At 50.9% G+C, this 10,817-nt stretch overlaps 1 protein-coding gene across 3 annotated transcripts in view; it reads left to right on the top strand.

The window, feature by feature from the left end:
• Nucleotides 1–3,649, top strand: part of ZFAND6 (zinc finger AN1-type containing 6) — a 72,620-nt gene extending 68,971 nt beyond the window's left edge. For 2 of the 3 annotated variants that reach the window (XM_030189835.1, XM_030189836.1), the window contains exon 8: nucleotides 2,042–3,649. In XM_030189835.1, the coding sequence (XP_030045695.1) occupies nucleotides 2,042–2,190 (149 nt within the window). In that variant the 3' untranslated portion in view covers nucleotides 2,191–3,649. The remainder of the gene's footprint in view (nucleotides 1–2,041) is intronic. The other variant, XR_003940354.1, reaches the window with a different exon arrangement.
• Nucleotides 3,650–10,817: the final 7,168 nt, after the last annotated feature.

Below are 10,817 nucleotides of genomic sequence, written 5' to 3' on the forward strand. Positions count from 1 at the left end.
TTACATTATTATTAATACACTTAATTGCTGCTTACCACCGGGACAACTGTCTAGGTGGGAGATCCAAGATTCCGCCCCCAAACTTCGCAGACATATTTTCCTCTTCCAGGGATTAAATACCCCCGTTTGGAATGCCCCTTAGTCACAATTACCAACGATTATAACCATTCTACTTCCAGATTGAGACCCTTGGGGGCACCATATCCCATGCAAAAATATAACGCTGTTCTATTGCAAGCAGTTATGCACTGACGTCACCCCCCCCCCCCCTAATAGGGGAGGCCACTTGCACTAATACTAAACATTTTAAATCCTCAATCACATGGTTTTGTGCAATACAGTGAGTTACCAAAGGTGCTTCTGTTTTATGAGTTCTGAGGTTACTGATATACTCAGCCAGCCTGTGTTTAAGCTGACACTTAGTGTGTCCGATGTAATATAACGAACATGGACACATGATACAATAAATCACTTTTTCACTGTTGCACGATGTATTACCTTGCAAATAGAACTTTTTGGTGGATCACGGTATTGCAACCCACTTGGCGATAACCGAGTATTTACAGTAGACACATTTCCCACAGGGGGAGTGTTGACCATCCAACTTATCAGGGGTAGATCTCTTTAACTCCCCCCCCCCCCCAAGTTCACGTTGCGAGAATAAGTGATCTTGGGGTGCTCGCTGAAATCAGGATGCACAGCTAGGACATGCCAATATTTATGCATTAGATGTCCTATTTTAGGGGCAAAATGAGAAAATGGAAGCACACAGGCTAAAGCCCTGTGTGCAGATTTTGTCTAGGCAAGAATAACCAAGGTCTGTGAGCGTACAGCGCTCTCTTGTATGCCTTCTTAAGAACCCCTACTGGGTACCACTTTTCTGATCAGAGAACAAACGTAGGTCCAACTAAATTAAAATACAATGCAAGTTCGTGGAGTATGAGAATTGGCAGGTAGCGCATGAGTAGTCAGGCCCTGTGTTCTGCAGCACTTTGCACATAACATCTTTCTGCTTCACCTGCTGAACCACTGCTGCCTTTGAGTTTTTCAGCCTGTGATAGTGCTTTTTGTGTTTCCCTGTCTTTTATTTGACCCATATGAGGTATCTTCCGTATTTATTTATTTATTTATTTATTTTATTTTTGTTACATTTGTACCCCCCGTTTTCCCACTCATGGCAGTCTCAATGCGGCTTACATGGGGCAATGGAGGGTTAAGTGACTTGCCCAGAGTCACAAGGAGCTGCCTGTGCCGGGAATCAAATTCAGTTCCCCAGGACAAAAGTCCACCACCCTAACCACTAGGCCACTCCTCCACTCCAGACTTCCTGCTCTATAGTGGTTGGTATGTTGCACAATATTTTTGAAAATGCAGGTGTGCCTTCAGGCTTAAAAATGATGATAAAAACTGTCTTATGTTGGTTCTTATAATTGTCAGAGTGGTGCCACATATTGTTGTAGCTTTTCTTAGGGTACCAGACAGCTGCAAGAACTATGACACTGGATGTGGAAGCCTAAGAGAACTGTCCTAAGTATTTACAAGAGACAGTTGTTTTAAGAACATAAGAGTAGCCATACTGGGTCAGACCAATGGTCCATCTAGCCCAGTATCCTGTTTTCCAAACAGTAGCCAAGCCATGTCACAAGTACCTGGCACAAACCCAAATCGTGGCAACACTCCATACTACAAATCCCAGGGCAAGCACTTGCTTCCCATGTCTGTCTCAATAGCAGACTATGGACTTTTCCTCCAGGACTTGACGTTTTTCTTGTTGTTGCTTGGAGGCAAATACCTCATGCATTTGTCCAGCAGCAAGCGCTCGAACACTACCTTTGCCCTCCTCCACCCCTGGCTGGACCAGTTTTGAATGGCTTACTGGAATAGCCCTTATTCTCCTCCTTGGCTGACTGAGCTGGATTTCAGTGTTTCCCCACTGTCTGGCTGGGTTGGGTTTCAGTGTCTTTCACTCACTGGTTGCCTGGATTTGAATGTCTCTCACAGAAGATAATGGCTTTTTCTCTCGCTTTCTTTTTGTTCACAGGGTTTCAGTGCAGGTGTGGACATACCTTCTGCTGTGTACACCGATATTCTGATATGCACAACTGCTCCTATGACTATAAAGCTGATGCTGCTGAGAAGATCCGAAAGGAAAATCCCATGGTTGCTGGCGAGAAAGTCCAAAAGATCTAACCAAACCCAGAACAGGACTTGGGTGCTGCTAACCTGTGACTATGCCCTGGTGCTGAATGCTGGAGCCACCCCTGCCTCGTCCATACGCTCATCACACACAGCTTTTCACAATAGAGGACTTTGCTTTTCAAAATGCTTGAGCATTTTTAATCCATTTTGGCTGTAAACGACAAAAAGACTAACTGAAACTTTCTCAGTGTTCCCTGTCCTTTCCAGATGATGTTTAGCTGCCTGCAGAGGGGATATTATATTGTATAAGGAGACATTGCCCTCTTCCCTTTACAATCCTCTTGCTTCAACAGTGCTACAGCTTCCAGAACCTGATCTTTAATCACCATCTGCTTCCAGATCTTTCTTTAATAAGAAATTTACCTCCTATATATGTTACACTTAGCCACAAATTGTTTTTACATCACTTGAATGAGCACAAGCCAAGGTTCTCTACTGCCTTAGTGAGTATGGGCTGAGGTTCTGATCATTTCTGTGCTGCCAGAGTGAGTGCAGGCTGAGGTTCTGGTCATCTCCGTGCTGCCGGAGTGAGTGCAGGCTGAGGTTCTGGTCATCTCCGTGCTGCCGGAGTGAGTGCAGGCTGAGGTTCTGGTCATCTCCATGCTGCCGGAGTGAGTGCAGGCTGAGGTTCTGGTCATCTCCGTGCTGCCGGAGTGAGTGCAGGCTGAGGTTCTGGTCATCTCCGTGCTGCCGGAGTGAGTGCAGGCTGAGGTTCTGGTCATCTCCGTGCTGCCGGAGTGAGTGCAGGCTGAGGTTCTGGTCATCTCCGTGCTGCCGGAGTGAGTGCAGGCTGAGGTTCTGGTCATCTCCGTGCTGCCGGAGTGAGTGCGGGCTGAAATTCTGTCTGTGTGCTGCCGGAGTGAATGTGGGCTAAGATTTTGGCCATCTTTGTGGTGCCGGAGCAAGTGTGGTCTGAGGTTTTGGCTGCCTCTGTGCTGCTGGAGTGAGTGCGGGCTGAGGTTTTGGCTGCCTCTGTGCTGCTGGAGTGAGTGCGGGCTGAGGTTTTGGCTGCCTCTGTGCTGCCGGAGTGAGTGTGTGCTGAGGTTCAGGCTGCCTCTGTTCTGCTGCAGCGAGTGCGGGCTGAGGTGCGGGCTGCCTCTGCTGCGTGAGCAAGCGCGGGCTGAGGTTTGGGCCGCCTCTGCTGCCTGAGCAAGCACGGGCTGAGGTTTGGGCCGCCTCTGTGCTGCCAGAGCTAGTGCGGGCTGAGGTTTCGAATGCCTTTGAACTGCCAGAGCGAGTGCAGGCTAACGATGTGGTTGTTTCTGTGCTGCTGGAGTGAGTGCGGGCTGAGGTTCTCTTATGGCTTGCTTTCCTCTCTTTAGCGACATTTAGAAGGCATCTCCCCCTTTCACACTACCACTCATAAAAATAGAAAAGATGTAGAATAAAAGAACTGTAATTATTTGCTATTTCAACTTTGATTAAATCAAAATTAAAAATGTGGAGAATCTTTTCTGTTTTGTGAAATCCTTGCACCAAGAAACTACATAATATGACAGTCTGAGCCCTTTTCCTATATGTAGAACAATACTGCGGGCACATTTTGGAAGTAATTTTATAAGCAGTTTGAGCTTCTAGAACAGCATTTTACATGCTCATATAAGTGCTTAAAATATCCCGGCCCCTCCAATTCTGCTGCTATTACATAAGTACATAAGCATTGCCATACTGGGAAAGACCAAAGGTCCATCAAGCTCAGTATCCTGTTTCCAACAGTGGCCAATCCAGGTCACAATACACCTGGCAAGATCCCCAAAAAGTACAAAACATTTTATACTGCTTATCCCAGAAATAGTGGTTTTTCCCCCAAGTCCATTTAATAATGGTCTATGGACTTTTCCTTTAGGAAGCCATCCAAACCTTTTTTAAACTCCACTAAGCTAACCACCTTTACCACATTCTCTGGCAATGAATTCCAGAGTTTAATTACACGTTGAGTGAAGAAAATTTTTCTTCGTTTTGTTTTAAATTTACTACATTGTAGCTTCATCGTGTGCCCCCTAGTCCTAGTATTTTTGGAAAGCGTAAACAGACGCTTCACATCTACCCGTTCAACTCCACTCATTATTTTATAGACCTCTATCATATCTCCCCTCAGCCGCCTTTTCTCCAAACTGAAGAGCCCTAGCCGCTCTAGCTTTTCCTCATAGGGAAGTCATCCCATCCCCTTTATCATTTTCGTCGCCCTTCTCTGCACCTTTTCTAATTCCACTATATCTTTTTTCAGATGCGGCAACCAGAATTGAACACAATATTCGAGGTGCGGTCGCACCATGGAGCGATACAAAGGCATTATAACATCCTCATTTTTGTTTTCCATTGCTTTCCTAATAATACCTAACATTCTATTTGCTTTCTTAGCCGCAGCAGCACTTTGAGCAGAAGATTTCAACGTATCATCGATGACGACACCTAGATCCCTTTCTTGGTCTGTGACTCCTAACGTGGAACCTTGCATGACGTAGCTATAATTAGGGTTCCTCTTTCCCACATGCATCACTTTGCACTTGCTCACATTAAACGTCGTCTGCCATTTAGACGCCCAGTCTCCCAGTCTCATAAGGTCATAGTTTCCTTTTTTAAAGTTAAACGCTAACATATTTGATTTCCTACGTATACTTCAAAGCTAATATCAAATCCAATCATATTATGATCACTGTTATCAAGCGGCCCCAGCACCACATTACCTCCCGCATCAGATCATGCGCTCCACTGTGGACTAGGTCTAGAATTTTTCCTTCTCTCATCGACTCCTGTACCAGCTGCTCCATAAAGCTGTCCTTCATTTCATCAAGGAATTTTACCTCCCTAGCGTGCCCTGATGTTACATTTACCCAGTCAATATCGGGGCAATTGAAATCACCCATTATTATTGTGTTGCCCAGTTAGTTAGTCACTCTAGCTTCTGATAACATTTCCATATCCATCTGTTCATCCTGGCCAGGTGAACGGTAGTACACATGTATCGCTATCCTTTTCAACCATACACAATAATGAAGGAGATAGGTACAGACTCAACTGGCATTTTATCTGACCACACATTAGATTTATAGAATGAAGAGGTGATGCCTCAAGAAGCCCCCGGCTAAATAACTAAAGAGCTCAAGGGGGCTGGGCTGCTTCATCATCGGCAAACACCCCCTGGACAATTAAATGATCCTCTGCAAATAATTTTTTACTTATTGCTTATTTTTTCCTTACTTTAGAATTTTAAATATACAAATTACTTAGCTTTCATTCAATCTAAGCTCTTGAGACTCTGGGTACGACCATGACCAACGGTGGCCAACGTTTCGTCACCTGCCTCAGGGTCATATGGTCTGCGTCAATCTGTAAAGAAAAGATAATATTGAGAACATCGAAATAGATAATACAGCACTAGTCTCATCATAAGCATTTTTTGCAGAAACCTTAGCCTAGAGAATACTCAGCTCCAACGGACCAGCGAAGAGAAAATGGCCCCTCCGATTTAAATACTGAGTTACATCAGACGCCAGGAATCAACCTGACCAATCAGCTTGTAGTCAATCTGTTTCAGCATTTAAACAGAACCCCTGATGTCTTTTTCACATTTTAATATTTCGGCATCCCAAACTAGAAAAAATGACCCCATTCAATTTTACCGTTCAAACCCACTGGAGTCAGTGAATTCAAGCGGTGTATCCATTTCTTTCTCCGAGGACAAGCAGGCTGCTTGTTCTCACGACTGGGTGACGTCCGCGGCAGCCCCCACCAACCGGAAGAAGCTTAGCGGGCGGTCCGCACGCAGGGCACGCCCACCGTGCATGCGCGGCCGTCTTCCCGCCCGTGCGCGACCGTTCCCGCCAGTCTTTTCTTTTCCACGCTGGAGAGAGTCGTGCGTCGCCGCTCTCTCTTAGTCAGCCCCGGAAAACCGTGGCGTTGTCCGCGAATTCGCTAATTTTCAGTTTTTTGTTGCCGCGCGCTTCAAACCTTTTTTCCTTTCTTTTAAAAAAAAAAAAGGAAGAGAAGGCGCTGAATTTTTCCCTCATTTTCTAGCGGGGGCGTCGCGTTGCGGCCTTGTGGCCGCGCGGTCGCTTTATTTTTCGAGGTGTGATTTACCGCCACCATTGACGACTTTAACTTCGCCGACGCGATTTTTTCTGTCGATCTCCTCGAAGGTCCCGAGTGGATTTAAGAAGTGTGGTCGATGCGGCCGGCCTATCTCGCAGACCGACACCCACGCTTGGTGCCTCCAGTGCCTCGGGCCGGAGCACAATATCAAGTCGTGTTCTTTGTGTCTTGGTCTCCGGAAACGGACTCAGGTTGCGAGGCAAGTTCTTCGGGACCATCTTTTTGGAACTTGCGCCGGCCCCTCGACGTCGACCTCGACGGCATCGGTATTGACGGCCGATTCTTCGGTACCGGTACCGGTGTCCGCGAAATCGGCACCGATGGCATCGACCCCAGGAGTACAGGTCCCGTCGGCCCGCCGGTCCTCTGGTGACGGTAGGGGTGAGAGGCCGCGTGGACAATCTGCCCCGGTCACTCCCTCTGCTCATGGCCCTCGGGACCGAACCCTGTCCGACCCGGCCCTCGAGACCGAGGGGGATCGACCTCCTCCTCCTCCGTTCCACCTGGCGCCGATGACGGGCACCGCAAAAAGCAGAAGAAGCACAGTCATCGGTCCCCATCGGTGCGCCCGGCCCTCGGTGCCGGAGAGGAGTCGACGCCGAAGCGTCCGCGTCGAGAGGAAAGGTCCCCTTCGGTAGTGGAGGTACCGACGCGTCAGGGTCCCAGCACTTCGGTGCAGTCTCCTGGACCCGAGCAGCTTCCGGCACCGACGCCTTTACCGGCCCCCCCGTCTTTCCCAACAGCAGGCCTGGACGAGTGCCTCCGAGCCATCCTTCCGGGGATCCTGGAAGGGCTGATGCGCCAGGCTGTGCCGGCGCCGTTGACTGTGGCGACGGCGAGCTCTAGCCCGGTGCCGAGGCCTTCGACACCGCCGCCGCTTGCGGCGCCGGTCTCGACCGCCACGCAGGTGGAGTCCCCATTGATGGAGAGAGCTTCGTCCCCGCCAGCGCGGGAGTCCACCGCTCGACGACACCGAGGCCTCGGTGCCTCGACGTCGAGCCGGGCCCGGTTGAGGACTCAGCTACACGAGCTTATGTCCGATACCGAGGAAGAGGCCTCGTGGGGGGAAGAGGAGGACCCCAGATATTTCTCCTCAGAGGAGTCTGTGGGCCTCCCCTCTGACCCCACGCCTTCACCGGAGAGGAAGCTCTCGCCTCCTGAGAGCCTCTCCTTTGCCTCCTTTGTCAGGGACATGTCTATTTGTATTCCCTTCCCCGTGGTCTCTGTGGATGAGCCGAGGGCTGAGATGCTCCAGGTCCTCGACTATCCATCACCACCTAGAGAGTCCTCCACGGTGCCGTTGCATAATGTCCTTAAGGAGACACTGCTTCGGAACTGGATGCGACCGTTATCTAATCCCACCATCCCCAAGAAAGCAGAGTCCCAGTACAGAATTCACTCGGACCCAGAGTTAATGCGGCCCCAATTGCCTCATGACTCGGCGGTCGTGGATTCTGCTCTCAAGAGGGCACGGAGTTCGAGGGATACCGCCTCGGCGCCCCCGGGGCGGGAGTCTCGCACTCTGGACTCGTTTGGGAGGAAGGCCTACCAATCTTCCATGCTCGTGACCCGCATCCAATCTTACCAGCTCTACACGAGCATCCACATGCGGAACAATGTGAAGCAACTGGCGGACCTGGTTGATAAGCTCCCGCCGGAGCAGTCCAGGCCTTTTCAGGAGGTGGTCAGGCAGCTGAAGGCGGGCAGAAAGTTCCTGTCCAGGGGTATCTATGACACCTGTGACGTGGCATCTCGTGCTGCGGCCCAAGGTATAGTGATGCGCAGGCTCTCATGGCTGCGTGCCTCTGACCTGGACAACCGCACCCAGCAGAGACTGGCCGACGTCCCTTGCCGGGGGGATAATATCTTTGGTGAGAAGGTCGAGCAGCTGGTGGACCAACTGCATCAGCGGGAAACCGCCCTCGACAAGCTCTCCCACGGGGCGCCTTCAGCATCCACCTCAGCAGGTGGACGTTTTCCCCGGGCCCGGCAGGCTGTGCCTTATTCTTTTGCCAAGCGTAGGTACACCCAGCCGGCCTGAAGGCCTCGTCAGGCACAGGGACAGCCCCAGCGCACTCGTTCTCGTCAACAGCGTGCGCCTAAGCAGCCCCCTGCGCCTCCACAGCAAAAGCCGGGGACGGGCTTTTGACTGGATCCACGGGAACATAACCGCCCTCAAAGTGTCCGTACCGGACGATCTGCCGGTCGGAGGGAGGTTAAAATTTTTTCACCAAAGGTGGCCTCTCATAACCTCCGACCAGTGGGTTCTCCAAATAGTGCGGTGCGGATACGCCCTGAATTTGGCCTCCCTGCCACCAAATTGTCCTCCGGGAGCTCAATCCTTCAGCTCCCATCACAAGCAGGTACTTGCAGAGGAACTCTCCGCCCTTCTCAGCGCCAAGGCGGTCGAGCCCGTACCACCCGGGCAGGAAGGGCAGGGATTCTATTCCAGGTACTTCCTTGTGGAAAAGAAAACAGGGGGGATGCGTCCCATCCTAGACCTGAGAGGCCTGAACAAATTCGTGGTCAAAGAAAAGTTCAGGATGCTTTCCTTGGGCACCCTTCTGCCAATGATTCAGAAAAACGATTGGCTATGTTCCCTGGATTTAAAGGACGCATACACTCACATCCCGATACTGCCAGCTCACAGACAGTATCTCAGATTCCGCCTGGGGCACGGCACTTTCAGTATTGTGTGCTGCCCTTTGGGCTCGCCTCTGCCCCACGGGTGTTTACAAAGTGCCTCGTGGTGGTAGCGGCGTATCTACGCAAGCTGGGAGTGCACGTGTTCCCATATCTCGACGATTGGCTGGTCACCTCGGAGGCAGGAGCCCTCCGGTCCATGCAGTGCACTATTCAACTCCTGGAGCTGCTGGAGTTTGTGATAAATTACCCAAAGTCCCATCTCCAGCCAACCCAGTCTCTGGAATTCATAGGAGCTCTGCTGAATACCCAGACGGCCCAGGCCTTCCTTCCCGAAGCGAGGGCCAACAACCTCCTGTCCCTGGCTTCGCAGACCAGAGTGTCTCAGCAGGTCACAGCTCGGCAGATGTTGAGACTTCTGGGTCATATGGCCTCCACAGTCCATGTGACTCCCATGACTCGTCTTCACATGAGATCTGCTCAATGGACCCTAGCTTCCCAGTGGTTCCAAGCTACCGGGAATCTAGAAGATGTCATCCGCCTCTCCACCAGTTGCCGCACTTCACTGCTCTGGTGGACCATTCGGACCAATTTGACCCTGAGACGTCCGTTCCAAATTCCGCAGCCCACGAAAGTGCTGACAACGGATGCATCTCGCCTGGGGTGGGGAGCTCATGTCGATGGGCTTCACACCCAGGGTCTGTGGTCCCTCCAGGAAAAGGATCTGCAGATCAACCTCCTGGAGCTCCGAGCGATCTGGAACGCACTGAAGGCTTTCAGAGATCGGCTGTCCTGCCAAATTATCCAAATTCGGACAGACAATCAGGTTGCAATGTATTACACCAACAAGCAGGGGGGCACCGGATCTCGCCCTTTGTGTCAGGAAGCCGTCGGGATGTGGCGTTGGGCTTGCCAGTTCGGCATGCTCCTCCAAGTCACATACCTGGCAGGTGTAAACAACAGTCTGGCCGACAGGCTGAGCAGAGTCATGCAACTGCACGAGTGGTTGCTTCATTCCAGAGTGGTACGCAAGATCTTCCGAGAGTGGGGCACCCCCTCGGTGGACCTTTTCGCCTCTCAGACCAACCACAAGCTGCCTCTGTTCTGTTCCAGACTTCAGGCACACAGCAGGCTAGCGTCGGACGCCTTTCTCCTTCATTGGGGGACCGGCCTCCTGTATGCTTATCCTCCCTTACCTTTGGTGGGGAAGACCTTACTGAAGCTCAAGCAAGACCACGGCACCATGATTCTGATAGCGCCCTTTTGGTCCCGTCAGATCTGGTTCCCTCTCCTTCTGGAGTTGTCCTCCGAAGAACCGTGGAGATTGGAGTGTTTTCCGACTCTTATTTCGCAGAACGACGGAGCGTTGCTGCACCCCAACCTTCAGTCCCTGGCTCTCACGGCCTGGATGTTGAGGGCGTAGACTTCGCTGCGTTGGGTCTGACTGAGGGTGTCTCCCGTGTCTTGCTTGCCTCTAGGAAGGATTCCACTAAAAAGAGTTACTTTTTCAAGTGGAGGAGGTTTGTCGTTTGGTGTGAGAGCAAGGCCCTAGAACCTCGTTCTTGCCCTGCACAGAACCTGCTTGAATACCTTCTGCACTTATCAGAGTCTGGCCTCAAGACCAACTCAGTAAGGAATCACCTTAGTGCGATTAGTGCTTACCATTATCGTGTGGAAGGTAAAGCCATCTCTGGAGAGCCGTTAGTTGTTCGATTCATGAGAGGCTTGCTTTTGTCAAAGCCCCCTATCAAGCCTCCTACAGTGTCATGGGGTCTCAACGTCGTCCTCACCCAGCTGATGAAACCTCCTTTTGAGCCACTGAATACCTGCCATCTGAAGTACTTGACCTGGAAGGTCATTTTCTTGGTGGCAGTTACTTCAGC

The sequence above is a fragment of the Microcaecilia unicolor genome, chromosome 1, assembly GCF_901765095.1.
Source record: "Microcaecilia unicolor chromosome 1, aMicUni1.1, whole genome shotgun sequence".
Classification (NCBI taxonomy): domain Eukaryota; kingdom Metazoa; phylum Chordata; class Amphibia; order Gymnophiona; family Siphonopidae; genus Microcaecilia; species Microcaecilia unicolor.